This window comes from Pocillopora verrucosa, chromosome 4 (assembly GCF_036669915.1).
Source record: "Pocillopora verrucosa isolate sample1 chromosome 4, ASM3666991v2, whole genome shotgun sequence".
Classification (NCBI taxonomy): domain Eukaryota; kingdom Metazoa; phylum Cnidaria; class Anthozoa; order Scleractinia; family Pocilloporidae; genus Pocillopora; species Pocillopora verrucosa.
Window position 1 is genome coordinate 24,524,021 of NC_089315.1, and position 15,588 is coordinate 24,539,608.

Sequence of the window (15,588 nt, forward strand, 5' to 3'; positions counted from 1 at the left end):
AACTTGATGTCTGTTGACTGTTGTTGGGTTACTGGAGGGTTAGGTGGGCAGTTGTTCAAATACTGACCTAGATCCTTTCCTATTTGTGTATAAGGTCAGTGTCTTTATGCTGTCTAAGTTTTTCGTCAACTTTTGCTAACGGAGTCTTCCTGTTATTTCTTTGTTTTTGACTGAGTACTTTTTTTTTTGCTTACAAACTTTTGTTTTTCTTTTTGGAGCTTTGATTGCTCTCTGAACCGTTAATCGCCAACTTCTGAATGAAAACTGAGTTGAAATGAACGACAGAGCAATCAAAAATTAAAGTAACACGTGCTTTTCTTTACAGCTCCTTTCTGGATTGATTGTATCAGTTGTGATTCAAGTGGAAACTGGAGACGGCCAGAAGATAGTAACTATCAGATCACCCTTACAGGTCAGTACGCAGAACTTATCAGATCTATATCAGCAACTGCGCACGTGCCCCTCCCCTAACCTGACATAAACCTTTCTCATTAGTTGGCTGTCGTTGTGTTTAGGGGAAGGGTAGGTGCGTAGTAGGTGCTCAGATACTGACATTGATTGTGATTATCCGTGGTTCAGAGTGGATTTTAAAAAATAAATGTTTTTAACTTGCCAGGTACGTGTAGCGTGGAAAAAGTAACAAAGCAAAACAAAACTAGCAACAAAGTTTGGTTTAATGTTGCCTTCATAACACAACGCTTTTTAACACAGGTCAACAACCACTTCCCGATCTCAGTGGACTTACTGTGTAGGAAGGAAGATCAGTTGTCCCGTGTTACAACAATTCAACCGGACAGTGTGTTCAGTGTTCCCCTAATATTGGCTCATAAGGCTGCACTTTATCTTAGACCTGCGGGATTCGGGTTTGTTTATTTACTGTGATCTGTGCTTTGACAATGACAACTGCGATCAGTTCATTGGTACTTCATTAGAATTATTTTTTTGGGATTATGCCCCATTGGCGTTCGGGAATATAGAGACAGTTGTTTTGTGGCGAGATGCTACTGCTACGAAACTGCAATAAGAAGCAATTTTGCCAGGTTTTACGTGACGTCGATTCTCCAGTTACCCTTTTAACTCCCAAAATCTGATCGTTAATTTTCCCCCTTAGCTGGTACATATTTGTTACAAGAATTTGGTTTTACATCAATCTGTAAAATGTAATGAAAACACTTTCTGACTTGAGGACAAAAAGGACAAGGTTTAAATCGAAACTTCTTTGTTTCTGATATATGTTCTTTTGTTTTATTTCTTTGTGATTTTTTGTTTTTGTTGTTGTTCTTTATCTTAAGGTATGGAGCAAGTACGACACCGCTGTTGTGGAACAAGTTGGCATCTGAGGGGTATTCTTCAGTTCAGTGTCCACCCCCGGGAGGCGAGGGACCACCTTTTCATATCGCGGTAAGCTACTTTAGAGGAACTTCAGCGTCGAAAGTAATTTGTAAAAAAAAATTATTGTATTTTCGAAAATTGTGCATTAATTAATTATGTGTTAATAAAACTATTTAAGATTGCAAAATAAATACCTCTTACTAACTGAATTCGAGGTCTGTACCGCAAGTTACGGAATTGGTTTTTTCGCTTCGATTTATGGCCTAAGCGCGAAATGCGTAGTAATTGAGGCTTGTTGTAATTGAGAGCTATGATAAAAGACGTTTATCATAGGTATACTGTTTAACTGTTCAGTTAAATATTGAGCGGTTTTTATTTCCGCTCATTATGAAGGAGAAAGATCTGTTTTTAGACGAGCAAAGGCTTTGACTTGTTAATGATTTAACATCAAACTGTACTCTGTTGCAAGAAGGTTCTATATATGAAGTTGAATGTGAACAATTCTTTTACAGGTTGATTGTGAACAAGTGTCGTACAGTGCAGTTCATGGATCCTTGGAGCATGCGCCAAACTACGTCTTACACATCTACCCAACGGCTGTTCTACATAACTACTTGCCATATAATATTCTCTACAGTACACCGGTAAGCAGAATGTGACTGACACAGTAACAAAAGTAATAAGCACGCTCGGATTGGTCAGAAACCTACGGTGTATTGTTCTGGTGAACCAATAGCTATTTCAGGTGATCATAAGGGGATAAGTCTATAGAGAAACTGTTGTGCTGCGTCAGTTGGTGGGTATAACAAGACAATCTGGCTTTATGATCTGAGTTGCTAACGTGAATTGGCCACCGTGGATTCAGAAACTCTGAAAGTTGGCTAATTTACATTATCAACTCACCTGATAAACCCAAATTATCTCAAATTATGTCAAGTGAGTTGAGTGTGTCACACATTTGGACGTCGTCTGTGATCTATCACTGAATAGGCGCAAGACAACAGGTAATCTATTTGTTTTTAATCTATCAAGGGTTAGGAATAATATGCCGGAAACGCGGGTGCAAAATTGCGATCAAAGGTTCGGAAACAAGCCTTCTTCAGAGGGTAGCAAAGGGGGATCCCGTTTCACGCACGAGTTTTAGAAAAAATAACGCATCACGTATACCTTAAACAGCATTTTACGTGTCACTCTCTTCATGTGTGCAAGGTTTCAGGAAAATCTTGAATTGATCAATTTGTGGTATCGAAGACGTTGGTTTTAAGCGATCGTTTAACCGTTAGTTTCTTGATGTTTATACGCTTGCTCTGCATTTTTAGGGAACGCCTCTTGTTGAACTTAAAGGTGGCGACAAATGGCCTTTGTTTTCCGTCAGTCTTCATCGAAAAGTCAATCTTTACATTCAGGTAACTGTAGTATGTAATTGACATTATTTGCCTCCGAAATGGCCAATTAGTGAAACCATATGCTGAAAGAAGTGAAGAGGAGACGTAATTCCTTCCTTATTTCTTTAACAGTCAGACTCAATTTACACCCATCTTTCCAGTCAGGTCTTCATCTCTCCCACTGGCTCATTTCCCGAACAGCAGATAGTTGTCAAGCCTGAAATCTAATTATCAAATAGAAATTTTTACCCGCTTTTTATTTCAAAGCATCATCGTTTGTTTCACAATGTTATCACTTCTATTATATTATATTATTTCCTCCTTTTCAACAATCACAACCTTGCACAATAATTACAACAAGATAAAGAAAATGGAGAAGGGCGTAATATAGCAAGCTAATTAGATGCCCTTTATGGTAAATTACATTTTTTCCATACAGTAAAAAAGCTATACATGTAATCACTTCCGATGTGGATTGCGACGTTTTTGACTGCATACTGTCTTCATCTGTTGATCAGGTCGACTAATTACGCATCCGACCGTACGAAATATTACGTTTCGCTTTGATTGGGCAATTTTGAACCTCCTGTTATTTGTGCATGTTCTTCTTTAGCGTTCTGCTGTCTTATAGGTCACCTGTTGTCGTGTTTCTTAATGCTTAGCGTCCATGCTTCTGATATTCCCTTTCCACTGTCACTGTTGATGTTCTTAGGGTGAAGTCTGTGGTAAATATAATTTTTAACCTTTAGATTGACAATTATCAAGGGAGCATGTGGAAAGGCCAGGTTGAACTTCTCAAGGGAATGGACGAACTCACAACATTTACCTTGGAATCAACTCAAGTGGCAGGTTATGGAAAGCACTTGGTAAGAGTTGATGGAATAGAGCCATCTTTAAAATGGCGGCCGGAAAACTTTATTCTTGAGCAAAAACTACGTGATCCGAACAGTGCATAGGAAAATCGTAAATCTCAAAAACACTATTTTAACCCAACCAGGAAATGCTTTTGATTATTACCTAAATATTGGTAGCCTTAGTAACACGAGGGTAAATTAAACTTTAAGATTACCGAGTAAAGAGTTAATTTGGTGTTGATTGAAATCTTCAGTTTGGGAGCATATTTAGAATTTGTTTCTACTGTTCGATTGCCAATTTGAGAAGATCAGGTTGCTTGACTGTAGCTGATGAAGGTAAAGCAAGTTCTTCTCACTGATGTCTACCCATTTCACTTCCAAGCATCTAAGCGCTATATCTATTCCATATTTGTGTTGCTTACTTATTACAGAGACTGGGAGTATTAGCCAGATTTGATGGGACAATGAGCATTACCTTGTACTGCCCTTACTGGATGGTCAACAAAACTGGACTTTATCTGGAATACAAGGTAGGAGAACATCTTCAATTCGCTGGTATACTTTGATACTTTGGGTAGAGGGAGGCATTCTGATAACTCCACAAAGTAAACGGCTTTTATCTCCGCTACTCTCAGAGAGACAGTTTTTCTCTTTACCCAGCTATCCAGCTTGCTTCAATCCAGTCTCGACCCCCAGAGTTCTTCTGCAATACGGGAGGTCGAGTTTGGCTTTGATCAATGGGCCATTTCTGAGTTCCTTAAATCGTCACTTTGGAAACTTGGTCAAGTGCAAAACCTTTGTTATAAAAATGAGTTACCAACAAAAAAAAAATTTTCATATCAAAGGCTTTGCTCTTAGCGTCGTTGCAAGCAGAGGCACTGGGCAATACGGAAATAGCCTTTTGAACAACAAAATGAACAGATTTAGTTTAAGAATCGTCCAGGAAGCATGCGTGGTTTGCTACCCGTAAGGTAGTGTTCATACCATCTCTGAATAGCTAGCCACTGATCTGTTTTTGCCTTGAGGGTAGTCCAGTATTTGACTTGAGACAATCATAACTGTCCATTGTTTCTCTCTTAAACTTGGTAAATAACGAGTTGATTTATTTCCTGTTTTTAGGCGCCTGATAACGAGACTGTTATACCTCATCCCGTTTCCTTGACCGAGCCAGTCATGTTTTCTCACCGAGGAAAAGGAGTGGTAAGAATTCAGTTTTCGTTCTATTTTACTTCTACCCACAGTCGCGTCATCCCTTGCTGTGACTTGTACTTTTTCTTTTGTGATCCATGTTTAAATGGTAACAGTTGTCATAATTTCTCTAATTTAATGGTATTTGGCAGGCCTTTGTTCGTCTTGCTGAATCTGATTGGTCCACTAAATTTTCTCTGGACGCGGCAGGCAGTGGAGGAGCGCTAAAAATCACGAAGAGTGGGAAATTGTATGAGGTATTTGAAAAAGCTTTAGTACTTGAACAAAGGAAGTTGTTATTTTCTTTGATTCTTGGTGTTTTCATATATTGCGGAAAGGTTGGAAGTGAAACATCAAACCTCTTATTCTTGCTGTCTAACTCAAGCACACAGTAAAGTTCCGATTATCTTCCAAATGTCACAATCATTTGCAGATCGGTATGCAGACAACCTTATCCTACTTCAGCTTAACCAAGATTGTGGAATTCACACCGTTTAATCTCATAAATAATCACACAGAGGTAAGAATTATAATGTTTATTCATAGTTTATGGTGCAATCAAGCTTTTTCTTTTTTCCGAATTCAACTCATAAATGTCACGGAGGCGGCATTTTTGACCTCTCTGTAAATGTTCCTTTGTCCCGCTGTAGTACACAGTGTCGCTGTCGGACTCGAAGGGGCCAGACTCGAAGTGGACTAAAGTTCAACCAGGAGAGGTGTGTGTTCCTGTCATCTTCTTCAATTTGTCTTATATTTCGTTTAGAGGCAGTGTGGCTGAGTGGTTAGGGCGCTGAACATGTAATCTAGTGGTTTCGGGTTCAAGTCCTCCACACTGCTTCTCACTAGATTTTTTCTCAGTTTTCCCAAGTTCATCTCTTTTCCTGCGCTTTGTATGTAGCCAACTAGTCTACCTCCTACCGGTTGTGGCTTTTAAACACTACGTTTATTCACAATGTTTTAATTTGTTCATATTGGTCCTGATAAGTCCCATTTGGGGGGTTGTCAATTACATTACCTACATAAACACAATTGTTGGTCTCGGTGTTGAAGGTTAGGGTTGATCTGTTGGCTTCAAGTCACATTTGACTTGTATCCATCGGTTTCCTATATTTTACTGTGTAGTCTGATCAACCAGGTGGGAGTAGTTCTGAAAAGAAATGCCGTCGGTAGGAATTGTGGCTGAAGTTTCGACAACTTGAGCGTAAGTCGTCATCATGGTTAGTTGTCGAGTCACTTGACTCTGATAATGACTTCAGCTTAGGAACTCAAAGCTGCCGTAAATAGACCTTTTCAGAAGTACTCTCATTTGGATCTGCAGACTGCACGATGAGCAGATACACTTGGGTTCAAACCATTTGCTGTGTGTATGTTTGTTTTCAGTGTGTACCATTCTGGCCAAATTCGTTCCCATCCAAGAACTTGGCTATCAGGGTTGGGGACAATGAAGAAGTATCACCAAGCTTTGACTTCGAACCCGACTTCACTTTATTGCTGAGAATAAACGGAAAGGTGTGTGGAGGCTCGTGTTCCTAATGCAATTGAAGGCAAATCAGCCTTGGCGTTTTGATACCAAAACTGTCGCTCCTTGAAACCTCTCTGAGATCGACCTTTCTTCTTCTTTAGAAATTCTGCCGACTTGTTTACGGCAACTATTTATCTAAGTTCTTTGTCCCCTTTACCGACTGTAATTCAGGGAAAATAATTAAGAAAAAACGAGATTTGATTGGCTGTTGTGATTACTATTCTGGTTTTACGGCAATCAATAGAGCTTATTCCGGTTCCTGTAAAATGGACACAATGACACGGCCTGGTCTCGGATTTGGAAACCATTGGTTGTCTGTTGACATATAACTTTCTTATTCTCAGGTGGGGGCTGTGTGTGCCGACATGCGCACAAAAGATAATGCTGCTATCACAACTATCACACCATACTTTGCCGGAGCAGCTACCGTTAGACTGGAGAACTGCACTGAGCTAGACATCTGCTATAAACAGAAAGAGTAAGTTCAATAAGGACTTAATGTTTTTTGACGAAGATTGAGATAAAGATGAATGAACATTGGCTAAATACTTTTTTGTGTTTTTGTAAACCGAAAGGAATTAAGACGGGGCCAACTCAACCCTACAGGATTGTTAAATACTGTTTAATTATCAGAAGACACGAGATAACTGGAAGCTATATTTTTTAAACTTGTTTTGGTTGCTGTGCGCCTGCACTGTTGCTGTGTTTTGAGACTCTTTTTTCTATGAAAGTGTATAAAACCTCTTCTCGTTCAAGAAAGAAGTTACAAAGAAAGCGCAAGTTTTATAAGCTCACTAAAGGCTGGTTTTTATGTGCAACGGAGTTGGAATCGTAAATGCGACTCCAAACTTTAGAAAATTGAAAATAGCGGTCGTCAGCGGAGTCATAAATTTGACAGAATTGGAGTCGGAAGAATCAGATCGATAAAATTTTTTGGATACGATTTTGCTTCAGACCCTGACGCTTATGATCTTGTGAAAACTGAGCCGTCCTCAATCTATTCTATGGCTAACGAATATAATAATCTAGTGTTCATATATCATATGCGTCGGAATCACAAGTGGCATCCGTTACTCTGCTCCCGATTCCTTTGGTTCGATTTTCATCGGACTGTGCCTCTGATAACGACTCGGACTCCGATTTCACTCTTGATTTTTCATAGGTAATTCTCTTTAGTATCTCCCATGCAATTCATTTGATATTAGTTGGAAAAATTTGGTACAGGATCAACAAATAATCCCCCAATCGATGTTTTTCATTATTCTCGTCTGCTTGATATTTTATTAATATTGTAAGGAGAAATTTTGTCTTAGTCCTTTTTTGGAGTTGAAGGGTTAAAAAGTAATGGAAAGAAGCGCGGAGGTGGCTTAAAGTCAAACTCAGATCATTGAACTGAATTTAAAAGATTTGTAAGTTAGTTTTTTAGCACGAGAGAAGGAACACGGACGTGGGTAAAAGCCACATAACTATTAGCAGTAGTAACTCTCTTCTCGCTCTCCTATTGTCATCTTGGGTGCCTCCGCAGCTTGTCTTTCAGGTGCAAGGAACATTGTTTGCATCCTAACCAGAGCGTTTTGTTCACATGGGATGAACCCTCAGCTTCGAGAGAGTTTGTCTGGTTTGTCAAAGGATCTAAAGAGAGAATCACCACTGACTTGTCACAAGTAAGCACTCTTGTTGTTGTTGTTGTTGTTGTTGTTGTTGTTGTTGATGTATTTACAACGCTCGCTTTTTTTTCTCTTTTTTTTTCGCATTTCAACATATATCTTGGTTACCAAGGACCATCGACCCGGTTCGTTTGACGGATTTTGTCTCCCAATCATGTGAGAAGTTTGATCACCAAAGCGTGTTTGGTGATCAGAGATTTCAGTAAGACGTCAGTTCAAATTGAAAATTCCGGTTTGATTACCGAGATGAACAAGAAACAAATGAGGTTTCATCTTACGTTTAACCTGGAAAAGAAACCCTGTTGTTATGGAGTGAACCTGGGCCGCCCGCTTTCAACTCAGATCTCTTTCTGAGTCCAGGATTGGAATTCTCGTCAATATGACTCCTTTACCTTGTGAGAAATCGATGATGCACCATTCAGCACCTTTTGCTAGAGTCATGCGATAATGTTTTTATTCTGCTTTATCTGTAGACGGGTTTTGACAGATTTGAGTACCGTGGTAAGAAGATGTACTATTCCACCTTCCTGGACGGTCTGCAGCGCGTGCTCCTCATCACCGATGACTTTACACTGGCGTTCAGAGCTCAAGTGGTAATTTTTCTTTTGTTGCAGGAGATACTGAGTAACTGGAACCCAGTACTGCTGTGTTCGCTTCATTTATTAATTCAAACGTTTTGCAGCTCTGTTTCTAATGAACTCTTCTCGTGAACTTTCCACTTGCAATGAAATTCTTTCTCCTCAAGTCACTACGTGCACTTTATGTCCACCCCTTCCGTGAAGCTGACCATAAAGTTAATTGATGCTTATATTTCCTACACATTGAATGTTTTGTATTATTTACTTCTCTTACCAAGGAACTAAAGGAGCGCCCCTCACAGTGCATCACTTTGGCACTGCAGGGAGTTGGCTTGTCTCTTGTGAACAATGAAAAAAGTATCGAGGTGGCATACATCGGAATTAAACCGTAAGAGCTTCACTTTTATCATTTCTTTTTCTCGTTCCTTTTTTTTCTTTTAGTTTTTTTTCTTAACTCGGACAGTACACTGGTGAAAAGAATAACTTTAAAAGTTTACTCCAGACAGTAGGTTGAAAGTAAAGTTGTTTGACGTTTTTATGCGTGAAGGAGTAAAGGTAATTTCTGTGCATCTATTTAAAATCTGAGATTTATTATTGTAGGAGTGATATTATCTGGGAAGAGCAGAAGAAGAAAGGAAGATGGAAGGCACTCAAGTTACGCCTCTGCAATGAATTAGAAGCTGGTTGGAATAAATTGCAGCGAGATATTGCCATAGGTGCCACAGCCAATTACATCTATAAGAGTGGCGACTTGGAGGCGCGTATCTGTAATTTTTGTTCTTGTTGGTCAAATTTATTGGTGTTGTAAATCAGCTTTCACCGGCCTTCAGCTCAGTTGGGAGGTGCAGTGGGAGGAGGTGGGAGGCGCAGTAGCTTAAGACTAGCGCTAGACGTCGGATAGTGAGAGCTGGACTCGAGGTGTGGCGAGGGTCATTGTGCTTTTGTTCGCCCGGGAGTTTAAATGTACACTAGCGAGCTGTTGGGAACACTTGACTAAGGCAAGCAGGGCTCGAAGTTAACTCTCGCAAACTCGTAAAATGCGAGCAATTTTGATAAACTGCGAGTGAGGAAAATATGCACTAGCAAACGTTTGTTTGTTAGAATCATCCATGTCTCTCAAACATGCAGTAGATAGTTAATGGCTGTCAGGAAAATGACAGAGGGGACCAAAATTTAATACCGTTTTCACTAAACTTCTCAGCTCGTTAATAGGCTGTGCGAAATATCAATTCTAATCTTATTTCAGATATGGCCACTGAAATTTCAAGGGGAAAGAATTTGGTTGTGGTCTCACCGTTTGCTGGTGGAAAAAAATCTTATCGGCAAAACTTTTCAAATGTGCTAAGAAGTTAACTTCGAGCCCTGGCAAACAGTTGGCGGCATTTAGCGCGCACAGTATCGTGGGAACCGCGTGGGCTAATGGTCACAGTGCTTTTGTCCGCCCAGGAGAACAAATATGTATCAGCGATGGCTTACCATTCCACTTAGGAGGAGTGGCAAAACCCCTAGTTATTTTATGCCATGGAAACGGAAATAAGCCCTGAGAGCGAATGATTGGCCCGTGAAAGAGCAAAATCTCCGGAAGAGCTCAGGGGATCGTTACCTTTCTGTTCATGTTTTCTCGAATAGCGACGAATTTTTACCAAAGAACTTAAAGTGCAAGTTCATATTTTTTGCTCTTTTTGGTTCACGTTTTTAGTAAATGTTGTCCACCATTTCCAGGTTGATTTTAAACAAATGGAGATTGTGCGGCCTACACGCCAGCACATCAGAAGAACATTTACTCCTGGAATTTCATTAGAGTACACATCTTCGCCAAATGAACACACACTTTCTACAAAGATCAATTCAGTTCAGGTGAGCGAGAGAAAAATAGAGGGAGAAGAATTTTGGCAAACAAGACTTAAATCATTTTAGCTCAGGGAAGTAGAACACTAAGTTCTGCCTCTCTCGAAAACCCTGCTGAAACTGTAAGCTTTGTTACTAATCCAGTGTCTTAAAACTAAGATTAACTAAAGTTTGTTTGCCTGTTGATTTTGTGCAGTATGATCGTTAAGACTCCATCAGTCTGAATGAGGATGTTTGTATCTTCGCAGATTGACAGCCAAGTCCCAGGTGCCACCTTCCAGACCGTACTCTTCCCAGTGCCCCCTCCAAAGTCAATCGCCGCTGATAGTGGTAAGTGACGAAGGTGAATTTGAGCCAGTATCCTCCTTGCAAAGTGATTATCAAAACTGTAACAAAATTCTCAATTTTGATTTGTCATTGGCAGCTCGATGTGAGCGCTGATGGGACAATTTACCCGTCAGTAATCAGTACGCTCAGTAATCAGTAATTATTCGCTCTGAGGAAGGGCTAACGCTCGAAACGTCAGCTTTGAAACTCTGTACAGTACCGAAATTACATTACCAACTCAGTTGATAAAACCAAATATCTTGCAGTAATCTCTACGATTGTGTTTTAGAACCAAAGCCGTACATTGAAGTGAGTTTAGTCGCAAAGCAAGAGGAGCACACGCACGTGAATGAGATCAAGTGAGTGGTTTGGAAAATGGCGTTTACTCTAGGACTATGATCTTCTGACTATTTTAAAATCCACGACAAAATGAAATGACACATAGCATTCACTAATCTACCTGAGCAGAAATTACCAGGAAAGAACATTGAAAATGAACTACACTTCTCTGCAATTTCCCGTTGCCCCATTCATGGAAAATTTAGTGTAACATTGTAGGGGGGGGGAGGGGAAGAGGAGGGTGTCAACGAGGGATCTCAGTAGTCATGTGTCAACTATTTTTTCGCGGATTTTAGCTTACCCGAACTGATATATAATATTGAAGTTTCAGATCAATGATTCATCTGGTTTATTTAAACAGTTTGCTGGTCTCTACTTCTTATGTTCTTCTTACTCAGGTACTTCAAGGTTCTCATTCAAGAGATGGACGTAAAGATCGATATGAGCTTTATCATGGCCTGTATTGGATTATTTTCGTTTGACGCTATTGACACAGGCCAAGAGGTAAGGATGCTCTGTGCAGTATTCATTCAGCTTGCGCATGCGTTTACTGCATTGGGCTGCATATCCACGGGGGTACGATAAAACCAAAACAAAGGTCGGCGTAGAGAAAATCTGGATCGAACCGCATCGGACCGGATAGGATCACGGATCGAGGAAAAAAAACAAAGAGTTTTGAAAAATAAAAGAAATCAAATCGTTTATACAAAAAAATAAGAGTTAAAAAACTAAAATTTGTTAATTGAAATTAGAAATGTTGCGTAACAGGCCAAAATAAAGTCTGTGTGACGTAATGGGGCGCAGGCTCCTCTGGAAGTTTTTTTGCCCCAAAACCCCAGGCCAATCACAGGAAGAAGTCACTTCGGGGAAGCAAAACCATTACTAACGTGGATTATTTTCGAAAATATCTTTATTTCATCTTTTAAAGCTTGTTAAATAGGCATCTCAAAATAGAAACGCAGTATACTTAGAATTTGTCGAACGTTTGTCTTCACAGTCCAGCCAGTATGCTTTGGACAAACAAATGGTTCATGGCAAGCTTGGAGAGGCGTTTGCCGTTCAGGTCGGTAACTCACTGGTCTTGAAATTATGCCTGTTTATATTGTAGCCGTTTAAAAATTCACACTTATTAATCCTTTTTTCTTTCCTCCAGGCTGCCCTAAGTACTGACAGAAATTTTTTCGACTTCTTCCATCTATCACCGTTGAAGGTATCGTTTCCGATTGTCCTCCTCTAACCCGACTCTATAATCATATCGACTTAACCGTTAACTCTCAAGATCTGATCATTAATTCTCCCCTCTAGCTGCTACACATATCCTTGTAAATTAGTCATGAGAATTTGGTGTAAGATCGAGTTAACAACTTCTACATGATAAGGTTGAATATTCTCATTACCTGTTTGCTATATAATGTAAGGATATTATAGGGAGAAGTCTCATGTTGATCACTTCAGGAGTTAAAGGGTTAATGACGCATCAGCACACAGGAAATTTATTGAATGAGCGTAAAAGATTTCGAGATTGCTTACCCAATCCAATTTCACTTCATGAAGGGCTCATTTCGATTGAAAATTATCAAACCAAACGAAAGAAAGCACCTCCAATGACAAAAAAGGGGAATTACCGTGAGATGCCAACTGAAACTCAAACGATAGCGTGAAAATAGGAGTGACTTCGCGATTGATCTTTGTGTTGTATCTGATTGGTTGGGGCGGTGGCCCGAGTTTTCTCGACCAATCACAGTGCGAAGAAAAGTCGAGCCATTGCCATTGCTGACTGCTTTTAAATTCTATTACAGGCAGCCCAAGCTTACGTCTCGAGAAAAAGCAAACGATAAATTTAAGAAAATGAACGACACTTTTAAAAACATGTTTCGACAGTTCTTCTGTTGTTGAATTTAAAGTGCGTAATTTAAAGTGTGTAACAAAATGCTGATTGGACAAAACAAACAATAGTGACGGAACAATGAAAGCATTTACAAGGAAAGTTTTAAATTAACATGATAAAGTTGATGATTAAGTGTTGGTTTCTCCCACTGAATGTGGATAGCTTCTTTGATTTTAAGTTGAAAAGTTGTGGAAGCGTGATCTAAGATGTTAAAACACTCATCAGAACAAAGGGTGCGATACTGTGGAGAATTATGTAGAAGTCTGAAAATGTGAGAGGTCCTATCACTGACCAACTGTCCAAAAATGTTTTTAAAAAGTGTGACAGTCGTTTATTTTCTTAAATTCGTTACATATCTGCTTCTACACAGACCTTTTGGAAACTATTAATTCATAAAAGCGTCACGCGTTGTGTGACTAAGTTAGGGGAGGAACCGTTGAGAAATTGAACACGTTATAAGGAATAGCGTGGGGAACGAAATATGATCGATTTACAACGATAAACATTTCGAAATATGAACATTTTACACCTAAAATCAACAGAACTCACTCACATCTTGAGTGTCCATTGTAGTTTCTGGCGATTTCTGCCGTTTTAAGCTTGTTTTGCTATCACTGTTATTCCTGCTGGCTTGGGCCGCCTCTGATTAGTTAATGTTTAAAACAATGCTATCCTGGATGGGAAAAGATTCAGTTACTCTCTCAAATGAATTGATTTTAACCGAATGGTGATGTGATCACGTGACTAATGAGAGTGAAAGACTCTTTCGCCTAGCCTAAGGACATTTATTATGATTTTTCCTGTAGATTCATGTTAGTTTTTCTCAGCTGGGTGGCGGCGCCGAGGTCAAAAAAGCTATCGGTGGCAGTTTTGTAAGCTTGTTGCTCAAGAGTGTCGGGGTAGCAGTCACTGAAGTACAAGATGTAGAGTTCAAGTGGGTAACATTTTCGTCAGCCATGAACTTGTTCGATAATTTTGTCATAATGCCTCTTCACACTTGTCGTTTCCTATCGTGACGCTATGTTCCCCAGTCAAAAGTGTTCCCTTCCGTTTGGTGCAAACAACGATACCTGGCTCAAAATGAGGTCTTAGATTTATATGCCATTATGTCTTAGAAGTTGACTGAACGTTAAAGGAAATAAGAGGGGGAAAAAAACTTGAGCCGGTGCTTGTCTCCATGAGTTATAACAAAGATTGTAGGTTGAAGCACTAGCCCCGCCCCGTGTGGAAACCTTCCACCTTTTGCCATGCAGCCAAATATACAGCTACTTCTTAGAGCAGAAAATATGACCAAATCTGGGCTCTGCATTTAGTTCTTAAGAAAAAAAGAAAATAGAACTGACGTGAACTGTTTACTTAACCTTTTAACTCTCAGATCAAATTTGTAATTCTCCTTACTGTCAACCATACAATTCTTATAATGTTAGTTCAGAGAATTTAGTATTGGATCAACTAATTATCCCCTAATTGATATATTTCCTTATTCGCATCACTCATCTGGTTGATACTGTATTGATATTGTAAAGAGAAATTCTGTCTTGGTCATTCATGGGAGTTAAAGGGTTAGGGGTTGGTGACCTACCCTCTCTTAATGATTTGTCACATATTTATTACCTGTTATCCAGTGTTTTCATGTCACACCTCTAAGAGGAGCTTGGCAGACAGTTTCGTTTATGTTGTATTTACAGGCTAGCTTATCTCGAAATAAAGGACAAAGTTTATACGCTGCAGCAGTTAATGGAAGTCGCCATCAAGCATTACCGTAGTCAGGTGAATTTATTCAGTACTCTACTCTGATGGGAGACGTACGGGACCTCGGGTCAGGCGGTTCGGTTCATGCACTGGCCAGGTCACTTTGATGTGTTATAGGGCAAGACACTCTACTCTTGCAGTGCTTTAATCCATCTGTATAGATGGGTACAGGCGAACCTTCAGGAAAAAGTGACGAAATCCCAGGGGGGGGGGGCTGCGATGGATTAAAGTGTTATGCAGTGGTAGACATACTCTTAATTGCTTCATGCTACAGAAACCAGAACAACCACCCGCTACTTGGCTTCTAAGACTTAACTATAATCGCCACCGAACTTTAATTGATTGTGACAGGTAAATAAGTGGATCGCTCGTATGGCAGTAATGATTAATTTTTTCGGCCTTTTTTAATTCAGGCACTGAAGCAGTTATACGTGTTAGTACTGGGGCTTGATGTATTAGGAAATCCATTTGCTTTGCTTACCGGCCTGAAGGAAGGAGCGAGGGACTTCTTTTACGAACCTTACCAGGTAAGTTTGATGGATAACTTTAAAAAACAAATGATACTCGAATTTAACTCAGAGAGTGAGCAAGAGACCAAAATATTGGACTATTCTTTGGCGTTTGTAATCATAATGGTTGTCATAATCTCCCCTTCATAATTATCATTATGTATCGATAATTACTTGTTTTCTTGTTTTGTGCCGTTTCTTTTTTCTTCTTCTAATTTTAACTGAAAAAACTGCAGTTCACTGAGATGTAAAACATTTCTGTACGTATCAATTAGAATTTTGAAGGACTGTGTCCAAGCCCTTCTCAGTCATTGGCCAGAAAATGAGCTAGCGATCCTTTATAAAGTATCTTCGTGGATAGGAACAAAGAAGAAGTGGACAGAATTGCAAAAACTGGGA

At 39.6% G+C, this 15,588-nt stretch overlaps 1 protein-coding gene across 12 annotated transcripts in view; it reads left to right on the forward strand.

The window, feature by feature from the left end:
- LOC131779379 (intermembrane lipid transfer protein VPS13C) overlaps positions 1-15,588 on the forward strand; it is a 68,566-nt gene that overhangs the window by 46,233 nt on the left and 6,745 nt on the right. For 11 of the 12 annotated variants that reach the window (XM_066166042.1, XM_066166036.1, XM_066166037.1 and 8 more), the window contains 26 exons: positions 326-412; positions 712-863; positions 1,293-1,401; positions 1,845-1,976; positions 2,652-2,738; positions 3,467-3,583; positions 4,003-4,101; positions 4,691-4,771; positions 4,912-5,016; positions 5,193-5,279; positions 5,410-5,475; positions 6,140-6,268; positions 6,626-6,759; positions 7,807-7,945; positions 8,422-8,541; positions 8,805-8,914; positions 9,127-9,283; positions 10,249-10,383; positions 10,623-10,704; positions 10,991-11,060; positions 11,439-11,544; positions 12,038-12,103; positions 12,194-12,250; positions 13,735-13,862; positions 14,617-14,698; positions 15,094-15,207. In XM_066166042.1, coding sequence (XP_066022139.1) covers positions 326-412; positions 712-863; positions 1,293-1,401; positions 1,845-1,976; positions 2,652-2,738; positions 3,467-3,583; positions 4,003-4,101; positions 4,691-4,771; positions 4,912-5,016; positions 5,193-5,279; positions 5,410-5,475; positions 6,140-6,268; positions 6,626-6,759; positions 7,807-7,945; positions 8,422-8,541; positions 8,805-8,914; positions 9,127-9,283; positions 10,249-10,383; positions 10,623-10,704; positions 10,991-11,060; positions 11,439-11,544; positions 12,038-12,103; positions 12,194-12,250; positions 13,735-13,862; positions 14,617-14,698; positions 15,094-15,207 — 2,751 coding nt within the window. The remainder of the gene's footprint in view (positions 1-325; positions 413-711; positions 864-1,292; positions 1,402-1,844; positions 1,977-2,651; positions 2,739-3,466; positions 3,584-4,002; positions 4,102-4,690; positions 4,772-4,911; positions 5,017-5,192; positions 5,280-5,409; positions 5,476-6,139; positions 6,269-6,625; positions 6,760-7,806; positions 7,946-8,421; positions 8,542-8,804; positions 8,915-9,126; positions 9,284-10,248; positions 10,384-10,622; positions 10,705-10,990; positions 11,061-11,438; positions 11,545-12,037; positions 12,104-12,193; positions 12,251-13,734; positions 13,863-14,616; positions 14,699-15,093; positions 15,208-15,588) is intronic. The other variant, XM_066166041.1, reaches the window with a different exon arrangement.